The sequence below is a fragment of the Euprymna scolopes genome, chromosome 29, assembly GCF_053919585.1.
Source record: "Euprymna scolopes isolate OS-2025 chromosome 29, ASM5391958v1, whole genome shotgun sequence".
NCBI classification, from domain to species: Eukaryota; Metazoa; Mollusca; class Cephalopoda; order Sepiida; family Sepiolidae; genus Euprymna; species Euprymna scolopes.
The window spans coordinates 3,087,609-3,110,196 of record NC_136510.1 but is presented as its reverse complement, the minus strand read 5'-3'; the positions used below and the strand labels follow the sequence as shown (position 1 = coordinate 3,110,196).

At 33.6% G+C, this 22,588-nt stretch overlaps 1 protein-coding gene across 1 annotated transcript in view; it reads right to left on the bottom strand.

Moving 5' to 3' along the window:
- Positions 1-21,350, bottom strand: part of LOC145252451 (uncharacterized) — a 64,958-nt gene extending 43,608 nt beyond the window's left edge. The window contains exon 1 of the mRNA XM_080111853.1: positions 20,614-21,350. Within this exon, the coding sequence (XP_079967979.1) occupies positions 20,614-20,758 (145 nt within the window). The 5' untranslated portion in view covers positions 20,759-21,350. The remainder of the gene's footprint in view (positions 1-20,613) is intronic.
- Positions 21,351-22,588: the final 1,238 nt, after the last annotated feature.

The following is a 22,588-nucleotide window of genomic DNA, read 5'->3' as shown; positions in this document are numbered from 1 at the left end:
AACCGTAGCGATTCAATGTCTCTATCCAATGCGCCAAGGGCAAAAAAATGTGGCAAGACAACAACAACTACAGAAGGCAGTAATTGCTGAGAATGCAGTTAGGAGATTCAGAGTTCCTATTCCGTCGTGATTACCACCTGACGAAGACCAGAGGAATATTCAACGTTTTCTCTATCACAAAGTTTACAGTTACCCAAAGGTGCTGAGTTCAATCCTGAACGAAGGCAGTGAAAAAGTAACATTCAAAACAGAGAATCAGCAACTATGTCCCAAAGCCTAGCTGGAGTCCGAACACGGTACCCCCGTAATAATAATAAAGGGTTGGGTTCGAGATTCCTAACAAACGGTTCCCCAGTTCGATACAAAACACCTGATGAAGGCCGGAGGGCAAAACGGCCGAAATGTTGTGACAATAACAACCAAGGTGAGGAAGTCAGTCCGACAATCTCAATCAATGAAAACACCTTATCTCAAAAATACAGACAATTACTACCAGAGGAATAGTTGGCCGAAACGTTGTGAAATAACAACTCAGATGAGGATAATAGTCCGTAATAAATAAATTAATAAATAATACTCGTCTCAATAACGAATTCCAATTAAAATAATATATATATCTACTATTAAGTTAGAAACATTGCTTAACAAGGGTACTTAAATACTTCATTTTCTGAGAGTCTTAGAGGAATGGTCAGACAACAATTAATACTCTGATCCTTTTCAGGCACTATCATGGGGAATTCTTAGTGGTGTTCAGAATTTCTACACCATCAGAAGCGGTTCTCTACAAGACGTTTGAAATTTACCATATTTAATAAGCTATAAGAATCATGTCTGCAAAGTCAGTCGCCCAAACTTTGACCAACTCCTGGAATCTGAAAAGGTCTAACAAATATTTTTTTTTTTTTTTTTTTTTTTTACAAAGGAATCACCACTTATCAAGGCTCGGTAGTAGTGGAAATTTGGTAAATTTGATTACGATTAAGGGGAGAACTCATCAAGAACTTGTTCATGTTGGGCTTGAAGACAACCATATTGTAGTCAGTTGGAAAGCAGGAAAACCGAACAGAATTCCACAGGTGTGCAGTTCTAAGAAACAAGCTTTGTTCATAGAATCTACGTTTAGGTTTAGGCACAGATAAAGAATGGGGGAAATTATTGATAATGGTTTCAACTAGAGTGATTTTGGTGAAAGTCAGGCCAGGGGGGGGGGGCAAAGATTGGAGCTCAGACGAGCAGACTTAGTTCTGATGACCTCAGAGGAAGATTAAATCTGGAGTGCATAAAGAGAGATGCAGGCAGAAGAGCAGTTGGTTAGTTGTTTTTGTTTTATGACATATCGACCCTTTTCAGGTCATTTAATGCCAAATCCAGTTATTTTCAAGAAACATTTTTTTAATAGAATTTTTTTTTAATAGAATATTTTTTTTCAAGTCGATTTCTATTTAACCCATAATTGGGACTCTAACAAGTCCTACCACTCCGGGTCAGAGTGGGCCTGGGAGCAATGGCAATTAAAGGGTGACTCCACACTCCCCAAAGCCCGCAAGCTGGGGCCTCACCATCAGATATAGTTTAAGGTCACATCCAGGACCCAGAAGAGTAGACTTTGATGATATGAGCACATTAAAAGAATCAAAAGTTCTTGAGTCTATAGATGCAGTAGGTTCAGTTTAACAGGTGGCAGCCAAGGAAAACATTATAGGAAGCGATAAAAATAGATTTGGGAGACGAAGGATAAAGACCTGGCCAGAGATAGGTTACTTTGGAAGTCAGTTTTTAAGTTACTAGATAAATGTCGACATTTAAAAGCAGAGGAAGATAAAATCTGGACAGAGATGGTTTTGAATCGTTTTATTTTCATCGTAATATTTTCATCGTAATATTTTCATTGTAATATTTTCATCGTAATATGCCAACATCTGTTGTTTATTGTCACTTATCTCTTACTTCATGTATATTACAGGGTTCATCAAGAAAATTTCCCCCGAAGATAAAGTTTGGCAAAAAAGAAAATATTTCGGGTGAGGTAGGGTACGGTTTTGAATAATCAGTGTATTTCGATAACAAAAATGGATTTATGTTTCAAATTTCATAGAAAAAAAAAATTCATTTTTCATGGTATTTATCTTTCTCACAGAAGAGATGTTGCAAGTCTGTCTCTGCTCCATCGTTATTTTCATGACAAGTGCTCGTCTGAGCTTCAATCTATGGTTTCCCATAGCCAACTTTTCCAAAAGAACACTTGTCTAGCTACAGCCACTATCAACAATTTCCGCCACAATCTGTGCCTAAATCAAAACGCAGATTCCATGACCTAAGCTTTCTTAGAACTGCCTGCCTCTGGAACTCTGTTCTGCTAGCCTGCTTTCCACCTGACTACAATATGGTTGTCTTCAAGTCCAATATAAACCAGTTCTTGTTGAGCCGCTCCCTTAATCAAATTATACCCAATTTCCACCATAAGTTACTACTATGCTGATGTTCTGATGACCACCATACACCCATTTACCCTTATCCTTGAGTGGTTTTTGGGCCTTGATATACGGTGACTCACAAAACAACATTATCTGCCAACTAAAATGGTCCTTCTACAAATTCAAGTTTGAATTTGATATTTTTGTTTTTTATTTTGTTGTACAAACTTTGGATTCCCGAGACAAACATGAAGTGTCCTCAGTCATTGGAGGATTTGAGAACCGTGGGTGTCTAGATATAAATAAAACTACGGCATGATTTAATCGATACGTTTGTGACAAATAGGTTGTTGGTGCCCCTCTCCCCTGGAGTTTGAGAAAATGTAACAGACACGTTGAAAAGAAATGTCAAGACACAAGTTCCTGCGTTATAGCAGGAAATTGTCTCTTGACAATTAAAGTAACTACCCAAACCAAAATTTTTAATTTCCTTTGTAATACCATACTAAAGCGGCACTAACACTAGGTGGGTTTAACCGGCTTTCTCCATAGGAGGAAGTTTCATGGGATTATGAAATTCACAAGCGCTCTCCAGTCGCATGCATATTCCCGTCAGGGGAGATGACAATGTTAGTTTTTTGCAATTCTTGCAGGGAGGCTTCAACATCTTGCAACAGCGCCTTAAATTCCCAAATTGATCACCATCTGGTATTGACCAGGCTCAATGTTGCTTAACTTCAGTGATCTAACGAGAACCAATATGTCAATGGAATTGTGATGTATATCTTTCCTTTGTAATGAGCAAAATGAAATCAGGATATCATCTGAAAAAAAAAAAACAAAAAAAAACATCCATAACATTATATCTAAATACTTTCTTAGAACTGCACGCCTATGGAACTCTGTTCCGTCTGCCTGCTTCCCACTGGACTACAACTTGGATGTCTTCAAGTCCTATGTTAACAAATTCCTAATGAATCGCCCCCTTAAGTAAACACTTCATCAAATCTCCACACTAACGTAATGTACTTGCAATAACCCTTATCCCTGAGTGGCTTCCGGGCCTTGATAAGTGGTGATCACTGTAAAAAAAAAAAATATATATATATATACGTTCACAAAGAATGCGAATGTGATCACATTTTTTTGTTGTTGTTTTTAACTATAAACAATGGTATTAAATTTATTTCTGTAGCACAATTAACTACTGAATTATGACCGTTCAAAGTTCGTTAGAAATTTGAACGGTGCATAATAAAGAGGCAGGTTTTAGACAAGTCAAAAATAATTACAAACGTATCATGTTGTGGTTACTAAAAATGAATTACATTGGACGCCATAATTTCTTTTTTTTTTTTTTTTTTTTTTTTTTTTTTTTTTTTTTGCATTTTCACCTCAAACAAGGCACAATGCCACTTTGATGTAGGGGGCTATTATCTGGGACATAAGTTGCAGGGATACTATGTAGGGAGTTGAGCAGCAAGGTGTCTGTTCACATTACACTTGAACCCCCGCATGTCAGTACAGTTGGGGAAGCAAGAACCCGGAAGGGAATTCCAAAGTCTAGCAGCTCTAAGGAAGAAACTATTCGAGTTGAAAGCTCTCTTACATCTAGGGATCTTTACTGTGAAGCGGTGTGACTTAGCTGCTTGTTGGGTTTGTCGGGAGTATTTATGTCGAGGGGGTACAAGGGCTTGTAGTTCGTCAGAGCATCCACCATTAAAATAAATATTTATAAAACAGGCAGAGGGATGCAATATTTCGTCGATGGTTGAAGCCTAGACGACAGCTTGAGACCTATTAGGTTGGCAACTCTCTTTTGAACCCTGCCCATGACTAGTAGCAGATGCACCAAATGTGACAACAATACTCCATACATGTTGGCCTTTTACAGATACAGGACACTCATTTCAGGTGTAAGTAACTTTCTAGCACCGTAGAGAGAATCCACCTTCTTTGCAGCAGCCTTAGCAATGCTCTCGGTGTATCTGCTCCAACTCATGTTCCCTATGAACGTTAAGCAGAGGAGTTTGAACGAAGTACTTGCAGCTAATGTATCTTTAGCCATAGTTGTTGGTGGTCGAGAAGATTTCTTGTAATTGACATTCCTCCTTCACCTGTAACTATTCTTCTGCATGTCCTGTTCTTTTTCCAGTTTTTGTTAATCCCTGTACAGAGGCGGCCTTGGCTATTGCAGGGCCTTATGTATAGCAGATTGCGCAGGGCTAGGGTGTGTGGAGAGGGATAACGGTAACAACTGAGAATCAAGACTGAAGACAAAAAACGAATCAACAAAAAAAACGAATCAACAAAAAAAACGAATCAACAAAAAAAACGAATCAACAAAAAAAACGAATCAACAAAAAAACGAATCAACAAAAAAAACGAATCAACAAAAAAAACGAATCAACAAAAAAAACGAATCAACAAAAAAAACGAATCAACAAAAAAAACGAATCAAGAAAAAAAACGAATCAACAAAAAAAACGAATCAACAAAAAAACGAATCAACAAAAAAAACGAATCAACAAATAAAACGGATCAACAAAAAAAACGAATCAACAAAAAAACGAATCAACAAAAAAAACGAATCAACAAAAAAAAAACGAATCAACAAAAAAAAAACGAATCAAAAAAAAAAAAACGAATCAACAAAAAAAACGAATCAACAAAAAAACGAATCAAAAAAACGAATCAACAAAAAAACGAATCAACAAAAAAAATGAATCAACAAAAAAACGAATCAACAAAAAAACGAATCAACAAAAAAACGAATCAACAAAAAAACGAATCAACAAAAAAACGAATCAACAAAAAAACGAATCAACAAAAAAAACGAATCAACAAAAAAACGAATCAACAAAAAAACGAATCAACAAAAAAACGAATCAACAAAAAAACGAATCAACAAAAAAAACGAATCAACAAAAAAAATGAATAAAAAAAAAAACGAATCAACAAAAAAAACGAATCAACAAAAAAACGAATCAACAAAAAAAACGAATCAACAAAAAAAACGAATCAACAAAAAAACGAATCAACAAAAAAACGAATCAACAAAAAAACGAATCAACAAAAAAACGAATCAACAAAAAAACGAATCAACAAAAAAAACGAATCAACAAAAAAACGAATCAACAAAAAAAACGAATCAAAAAAACGAATCAACAAAAAAACGAATCAACAAAAAAACGAATCAACAAAAAAACGAATCAACAAAAAAAATGAATCAAAAAAACGAATCAACAAAAAAACGAATCAACAAAAAAACGAATCAACAAAAAAAACGAATCAACAAAAAAAACGAATCAACAAAAAAACGAATCAACAAAAAAAACGAATCAACAAAAAAACGAATCAACAAAAAAACGAATCAACAAAAAAAACGAATCAACAAAAAAAATGAATCAACAAAAAAACGAATCAACAAAAAAACGAATCAACAAAAAAACGAATCAACAAAAAAACGAATCAACAAAAAAACGAATCAACAAAAAAACGAATCAACAAAAAAACGAATCAACAAAAAAAATGAATCAAAAAAACGAATCAACAAAAAAACGAATCAACAAAAAAACGAATCAACAAAAAAAACGAATCAACAAAAAAAATGAATGAACAAAAAAACGAATCAACAAAAAAAACGAATCAAAAAAACGAATCAACAAAAAAACGAATCAACAAAAAAAATGAATCAAAAAAACGAATCAACAAAAAAACGAATCAACAAAAAAACGAATCAACAAAAAAAATGAATCAAAAAAACGAATCAACAAAAAAAATGAATCAAAAAAACGAATCAACAAAAAAACGAATCAACAAAAAAACGAATCAACAAAAAAAACGAATCAACAAAAAAACGATTCAACAAAAAAACGAATCAACAAAAAAAATGAATCAAAAAAACGAATCAACAAAAAAAACGAATCAACAAAAAAACGAATCAACAAAAAAAACGAATCAACAAAAAAAATGAATCAAAAAAACGAATCAACAAAAAAAATGAATCAAAAAAACGAATCAACAAAAAAAACGAATCAACAAAAAAACGAATCAACAAAAAAACGAATCAACAAAAAAACGAATCAACAAAAAAAACGAATCAACAAAAAAACGAATCAACAAAAAAACGAATCAACAAAAAAAATGAATCAAAAAACGAATCAACAAAAAAAACGAATCAACAAAAAAACGAATCAACAAAAAAAACGAATCAACAAAAAAACGAATCAACAAAAAAACGAATCAACAAAAAAACGAATCAACAAAAAAAATGAATCAAAAAAACGAATCAACAAAAAAACGAATCAACAAAAAAACGAATCAAAAAAAAAAACGAATCAACAAAAAAAACGAATCAACAAAAAAAATGAATGAACAAAAAAACGAATCAACAAAAAAAACGAATCAACAAAAAAACGAATCAACAAAAAAACGAATCAACAAAAAAACGAATCAACAAAAAAACGAATCAACAAAAAAACGAATCAACAAAAAAACGAATCAAAAAAACGAATCAACAAAAAAAATGAATCAAAAAAACGAATCAACAAAAAAACGAATCAACAAAAAAACGAATCAACAAAAAAACGAATCAACAAAAAAACGAATCAACAAAAAAAACGAATCAACAAAAAAACGAATCAACAAAAAAACGAATCAACAAAAAAACGAATCAACAAAAAAAACGAATCAACAAAAAAACGAATCAACAAAAAAACGAATCAACAAAAAAACGAATCAACAAAAAAACGAATCAACAAAAAAACGAATCAACAAAAAAAACGAATCAACAAAAAAAATGAATCAAAAAAACGAATCAACAAAAAAAATGAATCAAAAAAACGAATCAACAAAAAAACGAATCAACAAAAAAACGAATCAACAAAAAAACGAATCAACAAAAAAACGAATCAACAAAAAAAATGAATCAAAAAAACGAATCAACAAAAAAACGAATCAACAAAAAAACGAATCAACAAAAAAAACGAATCAACAAAAAAAATGAATCAAAAAAACGAATCAACAAAAAAACGAATCAACAAAAAAAATGAATCAAAAAAATGAATAAACAAAAAAACGAATCAACAAAAAAAATGAATCAAAAAAACGAATCAACAAAAAAACGAATCAACAAAAAAACGAATCAACAAAAAAAACGAATCAACAAAAAAACGAATCAACAAAAAAACGAATCAACAAAAAAACGAATCAACAAAAAAAATGAATCAAAAAAACGAATCAACAAAAAAAATGAATCAAAAAAACGAATCAACAAAAAAACGAATCAACAAAAAAAATGAATCAAAAAAACGAATCAACAAAAAAACGAATCAACAAAAAAACGAATCAACAAAAAAAACGAATCAACAAAAAAACGAATCAACAAAAAAAAACGAATCAACAAAAAAACGAATCAACAAAAAAAACGAATCAACAAAAAAACGAATCAACAAAAAAACGAATCAACAAAAAAACGAATCAACAAAAAAATGAATCAACAAAAAAACGAATCAACAAAAAAACGAATCAACAAAAAAAACGAATCAACAAAAAAAATGAATCAAAAAAACGAATCAACAAAAAAACGAATCAACAAAAAAACGAATCAACAAAAAAACGAATCAACAAAAAAACGAATCAACAAAAAAACGAATCAACAAAAAAACGAATCAACAAAAAAAACGAATCAACAAAAAAACGAATCAACAAAAAAAACGAATCAACAAAAAAAACGAATCAACAAAAAAACGAATCAACAAAAAAAACGAATCAACAAAAAAAACGAATCAACAAAAAAAACGAATCAACAAAAAAACGAATCAACAAAAAAACGAATCAACAAAAAAACGAATCAACAAAAAAACGAATCAACAAAAAAACGAATCAACAAAAAAACGAATCAACAAAAAAACGAATCAACAAAAAAACGAATCAACAAAAACCGAATCAACAAAAAAAACGAATCAACAAAAAAACGAATCAACAAAAAAACGAATCAACAAAAAAACGAATCAACAAAAAAACGAATCAACAAAAAAACGAATCAACAAAAAAAACGAATCAACAAAAAAAACGAATCAACAAAAAAAACGAATCAACAAAAAAACGAATCAACAAAAAAAACGAATCAACAAAAAAAACGAATCAACAAAAAAACGAATCAACAAAAAAAACGAATCAACAAAAAAACGAATCAACAAAAAAAATGAATCAACAAAAAAAACGAATCAACAAAAAAATGAATCAACAAAAAAAACGAATCAACAAAAAAACGAATCAACAAAAAAAAACGAATCAACAAAAAAACGAATCAACAAAAAAAAACGAATCAACAAAAAAAAATGAATCAACAAAAAAAAACGAATCAACAAAAAAAAACGAATCAACAAAAAAACGAATCAACAAAAAAAAACGAATCAACAAAAAAACGAATCAACAAAAAAAAATGAATCAACAAAAAAACGAATCAACAAAAAAAAACGAATCAACAAAAAAAAACGAATCAACAAAAAAAACGAATCAACAAAAAAACGAATCAACAAAAAAAAACGAATCAACAAAAAAACGAATCAACAAAAAAAATGAATCAAAAAAACGAATCAACAAAAAAACGAATCAACAAAAAAACGAATCAACAAAAAAACGAATCAACATGGGGTTCACTGTAGTCACATAGGTTGCAGTGTCCTAATACCCCCCAGCCTTGCCTCATCAACACAACGTTGCATTCCTGCACCTATTTTACAATTCATTGCATTTTTACCTTAAAATAAATACCCTGACTAACCGACAAGCCGCAAAATCCCACCCCTTTACTATAAAGATCCTCAGATTCTCAGCCTAACGTTCACAGGAAACATGAGTTGGAACAATTACATTGAGAGCATTGCCAGGACCGCTGCGAAGAAGGTAGGTTCTCTCTACTGTGCTAGAAAGCTACTAACGCCGTAAAGTATCTTGTACCTCTATAAGGCCGCCATTCGCCCATGTATGGAGTATTGTTGTCATATTTGGGCCGGTGCATTTGCTACTAGTCTCTCACTCCTAGACAAGGTTCAAAAGAGAGTCGCCAATTTGATAGGTCTTGAACTGGCATCTAAGCTTCAGCCTCTGGCCCATCGATGAAATGTAGCATCCCTCTGCCTGTTCTATAAGTACTTTAACGGTCAATGCTCTGATGAACTGCAAGCACTTGTACCCCCTCGACATAAATACCCAGACAAACCCAACAAGCAGCTAAATCACACCGCTTCACAGTAGAAATCCCTAAATGTAAGAGAGCCTTCTACTCCAGTAGTTTCTTCCCAAGAACTGCTAGACTTTGGAATTCTCTTCTAGGTTCATGCTTCTCCAACTGTACTGACATGCAGAAGTTCAAGTGTTGATGTGCAGAAGTTCAAGTGTAACATGAACAGACATCTTGCTGCCCAACTCCCTACATAGTACCCCTGTAGATTATGTCCCTGATATAGCCCCCTACATCAAAGTGGCAATGTGCCTTGTTTGGGGTGAAAATGTAATAAAAAAGTTCTGGGAAGCCTTCTAGTCTAATAGTTTTATCGCTCAAACTTCTAGACTTTAGAATTCCCTTCTGGATCCCTGCTGATTGTAATGACATGCGCAAGTTCAAGTATAATGTGAACAGGCATCTCGCTGCTCAACTCCCTAAATAGTGTCCCTTTAGATATGGGACCAAATAACAAATAGTAACCCCTAGCGTCCAAGTGGCACTTTGCCTTGCTTGAAGTGAATAAGAATAAAAAAAAAAACTCCCCCAGCCCTCTGCGTTTCCCTTTGATCCGTTGCACTTTTCAGTGTTTGGCAACATCTATGCGGACCAAATCTACCCGAGGCACATCATTACAGTTGAAGGATGTCCAAATCAAACTGTGTTATGTCATTTCTACTCTTCCAATTCTTCTTGCTGTCCAATTTCCAGTGACGTCATTCTGTAATTGCAAGGATACTATGTAGGGAGTTGAGCAGCAAGATGTCTGTTCACATTAAACTTGAACTTCAGTGTCATTATTCATCCATGTCAGTATAGTTGAGAAAGCAGGAATCCGGAAGATAATTCCAGAGTGTAGCAGTTCTGGGGAAGAAACTATTAGAGTCGAAGGCGTTCTTACATTTAAGGATCTTCATTGTGTAGAGGTGGGATTTAATAAAGACTTTTCCCCACTCTTTATCTGTGCCGAAACCTAAACGTAGATTCCATGAGCAAAGCTCCTTTCTTAGAACTGCACGCCTATGGAATTGTCTTCCGTTTTTCTGCTTTCCAACTGACTACAATATGGTTGTCTTCAAGTCTAATGTAAACAAGTTTTTTGATGAGCCGTTCCAAATTTACAATCTCCATTACTAACGGTTACTATATTGTCCAATTTCTACTGTACACTCTTTAACCCTTATCCTCGAGTGGCCTCTTGGCCTTGATAAGTGGTGATGCCTATGTGTAAAAAAATGTAAAAAAACTTATTTCCCCTTGCAAATCAATATCCCTGCTAGGTGATTTGGTCACACACAGATCAATCAGCTTGCATGCACATTGATTCCATCAGGACCCTGAAGAACTATTTTAGCCCCTTCAGGAATTATGGTCACTCAGCAGAGAGAACTCTGAAAGGAACAAGGAACGATGTTCCCTCTCCCTCTCTTGTCTCTGGCCACTCCATGTTCAAGTATTAACTAGTGTCCTAACAAAGCCGAAAGTAGATGATCATTACTGGTGGTCTGTAAGTGGGTGATTCATATGTGAAAATGACTCTTCCCCACTCTGAAATCCCCCTCTCCAAATTCATTTTTGTTCAAGTTGGGATTCGCGGTTAGCAGAGAGAACCCTGAAAGCAATAAAGAAAAGCGTCCTCTTTCTCTCCTGCCCGTGTCTACTGGACGTTCAAGCATTGACTATCTCTGCTCCAAGATAACTGCTGACAGATATTCAACAGCCTAAAGAATTTTCCGCCTTTCTGTTCTACACTCAAACGCTGTCCAACTTTATTCCGCCTATACCAAACAGTGTAGTTAATTGAAGAAATCATTTTGTTGTTATAAAAAATGTTTCGTTTTTCCTTTCGATGGTTTTACACTACAGGAGTTGCTTTTAATTCCTCCCTGATAACATCAGCTCTTATAATTCCTGTTCTTCCAACCCTTCCTGCTGTCCAGTGACGTCATCACCTTCCTACTATCTAGTTTTCAGGGACGTCATCCTGTTCTTCCATCCTTTCCAGGGACAGTACTCAGCCGTACTTTCCAGTGACGTCACTCGGCATCTCCAACCTTTCCCGTTATTTTTGTGCCTCTTCAATGCACTAAAAACGATCTCTATCTTCTATATCAATGTTTCCTAACCTTTTTATCTTTGTTGAACTCTTCCAATAATACAGAGCGTCTAAAAAAATGTACTCACATTTCAACTGTCGCTAACATGCTGCCTTTTGTGTGTGTGTGTTGCGGGTGAAATTAATCACTGCATGGCAGAAAATCAACTTAGTTTGGAATAGAGGAAGATTGTCCTGAAATAAGTCATTTATAAAGGTTTTATCGTCATTCGAAGTGTGAGTACATTTGCATATTTTTTGAGACACCCTGTAGTGATGTACTGAGGAACCTCTACTTAAAAAAAAAAGTTTACAATCTCATTTGCAAACCAAATTTTTGTTAAAAAAAAAAAAAAAAAAAAGTCTTTCTGAAATTTATTAACAATTTAAAAAAAAAAAAAAAAAAGAAGTCTTTCTGAAATTTATTAACAATTTAAAAAAAAAAAAAAAAGAAGTCTTTCTGAAATTTATTAACAATTTAAAAAAAAAAAAAAAGAAGTCTTTCTGAAATCTATTGACAATTTAAAAATCGATCACCCACTTAAGAACCACTCGATGTTTTCAGGCTAAATTTCGCAAATTTAGCCTTTTTTTTTTTTTTTTTTTTTTTTTTTTAAGTAGTTTAGCTTTTTTAGAATTTTTCTCTCTCCTCTGATCTTGAGCAAGTGGTACAATGGGGAAAGAGGTGTCTGGTTACTTTTAATGCATCTAAAACCAAGCTTTTATCTTTACATCATCAACGCTCTGATCCCCATCTGGTATCAATGAATGGCTTTCGTCTTGGAGAGGCCTCATGTTTTGACAAGCTCCTGGGCTTGACCTTTACACCTGTCTGAAATGGAACACATACATCAAATCGTTGCCAAGGCTGCTGGAAAAATGGTGGGATCCTTCTATCGATCCAGTAGATATCTCACTGCTGATGCAATTCTCTATCTATATAAGAGCCAGGTACGCCCAAGGATGGAGTACTGTTGCAACATCTGGGCAGGAGCTACTTACTAGAAAGGACTTATCCTGCCTTGATAGAGTTCAAAATAGACTTCGTAGCCTCATAGGAGATGTCCTTTCTCTTCCCACTTCACAGAAGAGATGTTGCGAGTATGTCTCTGCATTATCATTATTTTCATCGCAAGTGTTCGACTGAGCTCCAATCTATGGTGCCCCCTCGCCAAACTTTCACAAGAAACACTCGTCTAGCTGAAAACACTATCAATAATTTCTCCCACTCTTTATCTGTGCCAAAACCTTAACATAGATTCCATGAGCAAAGCTTCTTTCTTAGAACTGTACGCCTATGGAACTGTCTTCCTTTTTCCTGCTTTCCAGCTGACTACAATATGGTTGTCTTCAAGTCCAATGTAAACAAGTTCTTGATGAGCCGTTCCACTTAAATTTACCAAATTTTTACTAACGATTACTATATTGTTCAATTTTACTACTGTACACTCTTTATCCCTTATCCTCGAGTGACCTCTGGGCCTTGATAAGCTGTGATGTCTATGTAAAAAAAAATTTTTAAATAAAAAAATAAATAGCAAAAGCTAAACTACTTAAATAAGGCTAAATTTGCGAAGTTTGGCCTAAAAACATCAAGTGGTTTTAAAATGGGTGATCGATTTATTAGAACGTTGCCTTAGAAACTGAGCACTTCTACAAATATTTAAATATTTAATTTTTGCATTTTTTTTTTATTATAATCTGGTAAACTAGTGTCCATTTGATAATAATTCGCTGAAAAAATTGAAAAAGATGAAAAAAAAAAAAAAAAAATAGAGAGAGGAGGGCAAGATTCTTCAGGTCCGCCGACTCTTCTTTTACAAAATGAATTTTCATAATACATCAAAATAATCATTAAAATTTATAGATTTGAGCAGTCAAGAACTTTTATGAGTGGTCTCCCCTTGTTTCGAGTAGAAGTTTTTCAAAATGAAAAAAGTAAAACGTCATCTATAATATAAATCTCACCTGTCTGTCTGTCTGCCTAAAACTTTCAACATAGGCGAAAACCATTAATTCCTTCATCCTCAACTGAGCACTTTTCTTCAGGAAGGGGTCGCTTTTTTCGCTGATATTTTCGAAAGTCGTCATCCCTTTTCAATTATCTAGCCTTAATTTAACTTAATTTCACTTGCGGTTTGGTGATGGCCGCAACAGCTAACGCATCATGTTTTCTTTTCTTTTTCTTTTTTTACTTTCTTTTTCTCCTTCACAGTAAGAGTTCAAGCGCGCACTACTTCTACTTTTTTTTTTACGCTAGCAATTTTCATTTCCTTTTTTTTTTTTGGCTCAACCAACACCCTTACACACACACACACCCTTACACACACACACACACACACCCTTACACACACAACACCATTTTCTTTTCTGATTTTGCGTCACGGGTTCAAGCCTACCTACCTACTGCAACTTTTCTTTTTTTGTTTTTTGCTCAACACACACCTCCAAACACCCGGGCAATGCTGGGCACCCATACTAGTTAAGAACTAAAATACACAAGTGCCACTTTCTTTTAATTCTTTTAATTTATTACTAGCAGGGGGGGGCGGTTTTGCCCGGTCGTAAAATACGCTTAAATATGATATTTTAATTTGTCCAGATTTCGTATATATATTATAGAGTTGTGATTTTAAAAGTAAAAAAAAAAGTAGGATCCATCAGCTAGAATCGAAACCAAAAGCAAAACTGTAGCATTCAAAGCTGGTGACGTTACCACTCTACCAACATGACACGCATATGAACTGATTAAAAATAAAGATGAACGTACAAAATGTATAATGATTTTTTTCAATTTTGATCCCTTTTTGACCCCTTAAAAACTATTTTAACCAACTAAAAACCCATTAAAGAACGGTCCATAAAAATCCAATCATTTGAGGCTCCTAGTGTCGCTCTATGACTTAGTTTCGGTAGAGATAAAGTTTGAAAATATGGAAACAGACATAATGCCTTTTACATGTTAAATTATCATTAACTTACGAGAAGTCGTCATACAAACCATCATCAAAGATAGTTCTTTGAGAACAACTGGTAGTATTATCTGGGATCTGAGTGACAACAAGTTTCCTCAGATTTCTAGAACTCTCACCACTTCAGATAATCTTTGCAGATAAATTTGCGTTATCGCAACAGCCGCTATTGATTTCTCGTTGGCAGCGACCATTGGTTTTCACTGGAATTGGGTTGGCAATAAGCCTCCCCATGGTTCCAGTTCTCTTTGCTTTCATCCAACAGAGGTCTGTCTAGTGCTTTCTCTCTTCAGTTTTTCCATTCTCCTCAACCCTCCTCCCTTCTTTGGTGTGGTGCCAATTTATGGTGACCTACACACAAAAGGGGGGGGGGTGATCAATATAAGGAACATTATGGAGGTTTTTTTTTGTTACCCCCCCCCCCATTTGTTTTTGGTATTTTTACGTAGTATTTATTTGCTGTTCCAGTTACCAATTATGTCGCTAGACAATTTGTTTTTGTTAGATGGTTTCTCCTAAGAGCGAAAATCGAAATTCATTATAAACCAATGGAATTTACTTAATTGTCATGTCATTATACATATCCAAAAATTCCGAATAATAAAAAATAAAAAAAAAGGGATAAATGGTAAATTTTTACCTGGTTTCCACCTTAACATTTTCCCTTAAAAAGACTGCGCTAGGTTTTCGAGTATGCTGAAAACGAGTATCGTATTTAAATTTTCCGCAAATAAGTAGTTTTCCGGATATTAAACTATGTCACTTATGTTATTGCTGGTGGCCATCTTAATACATGCGAATGCGCGCTTGCTCTTGCGTGTAAATGCCACTCCGAGAAACTACGCTCGTGCGTGCCAAGATGGCTATCAGCAACAATAAAGTGACATTGCTTAATATCCGGAAAACTTATTTGCGGAAAATTTAAATGCGATATTCATATTCAGCATGCCCGACAACTCTTAAGTCGTCTTTATAAATGAAAATGTTATGGTGGACCACTGGACCAGATAAAATTTTACTTTAATGGCAACTCAACATTCATCTTTTAAATGACGACTTTTTAGGGGTTTTCGGGTTTGCTGAAACGAATATCACATTCAAATCGAGGGCAGACAAATAGTTTTCTAATATTAAGACATTTTTTCCAATGTATTACTTAATGAATTTCAGTGGCCGTCGCCATTCTGAACATGAGGGGGAGGGGGTATTTTATAGCATGCATGTGGATTAGTACTTGTTCAGTTGTGAAAAAACATGGCTGCTAGTTTATAAAATGTTTATGAAAAAGGATTACATTGGCCAATAAAGGTCTTAATATCCAGAAAACTACTTGTCTGACCCAATTTTAAATGTGATATTCGTTTTCAGCATATCCGAAAACCTGAGCAGGTCATCAATTTAACGGTAAATGTAAAAAAAAAAATAAAAATTTAAATACCGAAAATAGTTTTCGAAATAAATTGGACATCTTCTATAATATAAATCTCACTTGTCTGTTTAAATGTATGTATGTATGTATGTATGTATATAACTTTCGACAGAGGCGACGGATTTTCACGAGATCAATATCATTTTGACGCTTCGGACGAAAAATTGGCTAAAAACATTAATTCCTTCACCCTCAACTGAGCACTTTTTTTTACAGGAAAGGGTTACTTTTTTGCCGCTACTTTCGAAAGCCATCGCCTCTTTTCGATTGACTAGCCTTAATTTAAACCTTCGCCACTTCCAATTTGGCGATGGATGGACGAAACGGCAAAGACGTCATGTTTTCTTTTTGGTACTTGTACAGCTTAATCAAGACATTAAAAAATGAAAATATCGAAAAAAAATTAAATTGTATGTATCTGTTATGGAATGAAGTTCTCTGAAAAAAAATTTCACTTAATTTCATCAAGTATTTGTTTTACAGCGAAAAAACAATTTGTTATGATACCGAACAAAAGGTTCGATTTTTAGGATGAAAAGCTAGTATTAAAGATGGGGAGGGGGTGTCGGCGCTTTAACTGGAGTTATCTCCGTGACGTTTCTAAACTCCAAACAATTTTTTTTAACCCAAGATGTCTGCCTTCAACGTGCTGTTATAAAAACGTGCTTTTCCGCTGTAAAAAAAAAAAAAATATTCGATCAAATTAAGTGAATTTCTTTTTTCAGAGATCTTCAGTTCAAAACGGATCCGTACAATATAACCTTTTTTCGATATTTTCATTTTTTAATGTCTTCATTAAACTGTACAAGTACCTTTTTTTTTTCCTATTCTTTTCCTCTTTCGCGGTATGGGTTCGAGCCTGCCTACTACCACTTTTTTTTTTTTTTTTTAAATTTTTGCTCAACACACACCTGCAAACACCCAGGCTAGGTATACTTAAATAGCATGAATCAGGGGAAGTAACTGTTGACAAAGTTGGGGTATTTATTCCGACAGCTGTTCTTAACAGGTGTGTGTGTGTGTGTGTGGGGGGGTCTTCATCCGTTGTAAGCATACCCGAAAACCTATGAAAGTCGACATTTCCAATGTGAACGGCGAGTTGGATTTATGTAAAAAAAAAAAAAAGATATACCAAATTGACATTTTTGTTTTTGTTAAATTTTATAAAACAATTTAAAAATCTTTCATTTATATATATATATATATATATATATATATATATATATATATATATAAGTACAATGGTTGAATGTTATTCCTTGGATTACTTTCTATTTGGTGGGGGGGGGTTAAATTTCCATTCTATTTTTATAACAACCATAAATCAGAGCGTTCTCCGCAGGTTTTACCTCTTTGTCCGCTCCAATAACAACGGAGCAGAGCACCCCCCCTTTTTTTTTCAACATAATATTTTAGATCTAAGACTGTAGGATCACTTTCCTATGTGACTTTAATGTAAAATAATTACCCACTTCCTGACCATCACTAATTTCTCGACACTTCGTAGTTAAATAATTTTTCTAAATTTAAAAAATAAACAATGGGGAGAGGTAATCCGCTAAGTTACTCTCCCCCATGAGATTCTACTGTTGGAGGTGTTAACTTAAAAGATGAATTTTTTTTAATGCATTCCACTCTCGTCGATTTTAAATGAAAATTAATTTTTTTTTTTTTTAATCAACAACATTAACTTAATTGTCATGTCGACAATCGTAATCTATCCTAAAATTACGAAAATTCGTCGAGTAGAACAACTGCTTTTGAGATTTTAGTAAAAACAAGAAAAAAAAGTCTATCACTATGGTCTGAAACCCGTCCGCCATTAAAGTAGCGAAAAGGGAGATATGCCACCCGTATTCGCAATCTTCAAGGTGTTTACATCTGGAGAAATGCAATTCCACCCCATTTTTCGTAAAAATTACGGCGGACGTTGTTGGGAGTCACTGCATCTCTCAACCTCTAAATTCCACAAGTTTCACTTTTTTCCTGTTAATATCATCGATTACAGACTTTAGTTTCAAATTAAAAAAAAAAAGAAAAAAACGGTACTTGTACAGTTTAGTCAAGACATTAAAAAATGAAAATACCGAAAAAGTTTCAATTGTATGCATCCGTTATAGTACGAAGTTCTCCGAAAAAAATTTCACTTAATTTCATCAAGTAGTTTTTTTTTTTGTTGTTTTTTACAACGGAAAAAACAGGTTTCAATGAGAGCGCGTTGAAGACAGACATCTCGGAGTAAAAAAAAAAAAAAATGTTTGAATTTTAGAAATGCCCAAGGGAGATAACTCCAGTTATACTAGCTTTTCTTCCTAAAAATCGAACATTTTGCTCGGTATCATAAATTGTTTTTTCGCTGTAAAAAAAAAAAAAAAAAAAAAAAAAAAAATCTACTTGAAGTGAATTTTTTTTTTTTCTTTTTTTTTCGGAGAACTTCGTTCCATAACGGATACATACAATTTAAAGTTTTTTTTCGATATTTTCATTTTTTAATGTCTTGACTAAACTGTACAAGTACCTAACATTTATGTGTTATATATTTGTTTTTTGACAACTTTGACTAAACTGTACAAAAAAAAAAACATTTGAAAAAAAAAAAAAAAAAACATTTGAAAAAAAAAAAAAAAAAATTCGGGTTTGTATTACTATACACAGATTCGAAAAAGTTGTCAAAACAAATAAATGTGTGCACTTACTAAGCCGCGTTATTTTTTAAATCGTATTTCCAAGTTTAATTAAAGTTTTATGTGTTTTTTTTATTCAATTGTAAGGTTAAAGTATAAATAGGTACAAAACACCCTCCCCATGTTAAAAATGGTTTTTTAAATAACGTTATTTCAGCACGGATCAATAAGTGCACTGCACTAGTACTAATAAATATTATCAAAGATAAGTTACTTTTCTACCTAACTGGATAATTTTCTAGTGTTTTTATTTAATGTAACATGTTTATTCAACCCGAAAAACAGTATTTACCGATGTATTGGAAAATTTAAAATGACGCCCGACTCTGACAAGGTAAATTTGGAAAAAGGAGTTCAAAATAAAAAAATATATACAAGATACTATTAAAAACCCATCGAATATATGTCAGTCTATGCTACAGTAAATTATATTGAGCGAGTTTCTAACAGTATTTTGCCTAGTTTTTTTTATTTATAACTCCTTTTCCCAAACTTACCGTCTCAAGGAGAGAGTCAGGCGCCATTTTAAATGTTCCAATACATCGGTAAACACTATGTTTTTCGAGCTGAATAATACATGTTACATTAAATAAAAACACTAGAAAATTATCCAGTTATGTAGAAAAGTAACTTATCTTGCCTTTAATAGCATTTATTTGTTATATATGTTTTGACAACATTTTCGAATCTATGTGTACAGTAAAATTTCTATAACTTTTCATGTGGGGGTTCAGTTTTCAATTATAACGTTGTACTAAATCGAACACGAAATTTGTGATCACGATGAAAAACAAATGGCAACTCTCTTTGATGTGACCGGAAGATAGGGGTTAGAACCGAGGGGTTAAAAAGGGGGGGGGGATATTTCTTGGTATTATTATACAAACACCGTGACAGCGTTAGGGTTAGGATTAGGGTTAGGGTTAGGGTTTAGGGTTAGGGTTAATTCGCTGTCACGGTGTTTGTATAGTTTTACCTATTTCTTTACCTCTCTCTCTCATCTATGTATGAATCTACCTATCTATTCATCGTGGTCACAAATTTCGTGTTCAATTTAGTACAATGTTTTAATTAAAAACTGAAAAGTTATGAGGTTTTGTTTCAATTTTTTTTTTTTTTATAATCTGAAACTTAAGTCTGTAATCGATGATATTTACAGGAAAAAGGTAAAAAAAAAAATTAAAAAAAAAAAAAAAAAAAAAAAAGTGAAAATTGTGGAATTTAGAGGGGGAGGGCACTCTCGACAACTACCGCCAAAATTAGTTTTAACTATAAATAAATAGTCTACGAAAGTGCCGTTGGTTTTGCTTTAAGCCACATTTTTTTAAAAATCGATTTGTTGACTATTTTAACAAGCATCAAAAAAAAAAAAAAAAAAGTCTTCGTAAAAAGTAAATAATTTACATGAACGACAGAAAAGATTGTAGCTTTTATACCATATTTCGATTGTGTGACGCTTTATCCGCCATAATTCACTTTCCGGTAGTTTAGTACCGTGCGGTTACCAGAAATCTTGTTAGGCGATCCGTTTAGTTTTGTTGGAGAGGGGAGGGCCTGCCACTTGCACTTAGGGTTAATGAGAGGATTAAGGAAGTCTTGGGGGGGGGGGTTATCTAGAGGTATAACCGGTAAGTATACACAGAAAAGAAAAGATTTGGCCCGTACAAAATGAAAATAAAAAACGGTGAATAACATTTTTATGGGCCGTGAAAAGTCAATTTCTTCACGACCTTGTGTCGGATATTTATTTAATCTCCGTGGAAACACTGATAAATAAACACTTACCCGATGGAATTATAGTGCTCCGGGGTTCCGTTGAAGTTGTTGAAAGCGGCGACGGATTATCCGAAAGAATTTCTTTAACCTTTAATCCAAGAAGCAGGAAAACTGTTAATAGAAGAATTGAAAAACGGTTTTTTTCGTTCATCATTAGTGATTTTTTTTTGTTTTTTTACTTTTGTTTTGTTTTTAAACGTAAGCAAAAATGAATAAGCCGTTCAAACGTAAACATGGTCCATTATTCTCCTCGTAAAGTCGGGTCATTTTTTGTTTTTTTACTATTTCTTCGTTTTTGTTGTTGTCAAGCAGCGCAAACTCCAAACAAAACCGAACTTTTTTTTTTAGCCGCAGCAAATCATGTGCGCAATTTTTTCGAAGGTGTGTTTGTGTGTGTGGGGGGGGGAGACGATCAAAGTCTGAGTTTTGAAAGATTAAATTACTTTTGTGTACTTTTTTTACAACCAAACAAAAGTCACGTTTAACACGAAAGAAAGCAACAAAAAAAAAAAAGACAATAAAAATGGGCCATCCTTTATTGTGAGAGGAAGCCAATTTGCCACTCGGATTTTATCCAAAAAATACACTCCTTGTGCTTTGCAAAACTAAGTAGGAAGTTACGACGCAAAATATTTTAAATAAACTTTTTTTTTTTTTTTTTGGATTCTCATCCAAAATTCAACCTAATTATAAAACCCGAACGTTATAGAACGAAAATGTCATGTTCCAAACATAACATCACGTTAATTAATCAAATATATATATATATATATTTTTTTTTTTAATATATATTGTATAGTAAAATAAAAATGAGTAAATTTTACTTGGTTTCCACCTTAACATTTTCCTTTAAATGATGTTGGGGAGGTTTTCAGGTATGCTAAAAACGAATATCGCATTTAAATTTTCCGCAAATAAGCAGTTTTCCGGATATTAAACAATGTCATTTCTTATGTTATTCAAGTCGACCATCTTGGTACGCGCGTGCTCGCGCGTAATTTCTTGGGGGTTGCATTTACACGCGCGAGCGCGCTCACGTGTACCAAAATGGCCACCAGCAATAACATAAGACATGACATTGCTTAATATCCAGAAAACTACTTATTTGCGGAAATTTTAAATGCGATATTTATTTTCAGCATACCCGAAAACAATTATAGTCGCCATTTTAAAGGTGGAAACCAAGTAAAAATAATTTTATTTATTTACGATTTTTAGCAGTTTTTTGGCTAGGAACAAAGTGTAGTATCTGTTCTGATACTACACTTCACCTTTTCTGTCCTCGGTCAGTAGAGAAGAAATCTTTCATGACTGAGACAATTTTTATTTTTGTTCCTATCCAGAGTGCCCCTTTTTAAGGAGATGGATTTTCACCACATTAAAAAACTACCTTGTGTCTAACTCTGCCCTCATGGGGAGGCAAGTAAATAGGAATATATTATAGCCATTACAAGACTGATTTTTAAATTTCAGTAATTCGAATTGAGTTATCTCCCTTTATTAAATATGGCGGATCAAAACAATGTCTCGCTTCATAATAAAATTTTATTTTCTTAATAAAAAAAAAAAAAACACCGGATCAGTTTATGCGATTTTTGGAATATGGCGTGTTCGTTCCGTGACGGGTACATACGTTATAAGGATTTGTTGTATTTTTGTTTTTTAATTAGGATGAATTCTGGAGATGCCCCCCCCCCTTTTTCTTTTTTTTTTTTTGTCAACAAAACCTCCCCGTCTTCCATGTTAAAAATAGATTCCCAAATTTGTACGGGGGTGATTTGATTTTCTTTATTAAAAACAAAAATTGCTTCGTGGATTTGCGTAAATTGGTGCTTCTTCATTTTAAGAGCGAAATTGCGCGAGCCTTTTCTAGTCTCACACAAAAACACGCGTTCACATTTCAAGCTATATTACTTGTCATATACATACGCGCACACAGACATACGCGGCCACGTCCACACACGTACATATATTCACGTTCACG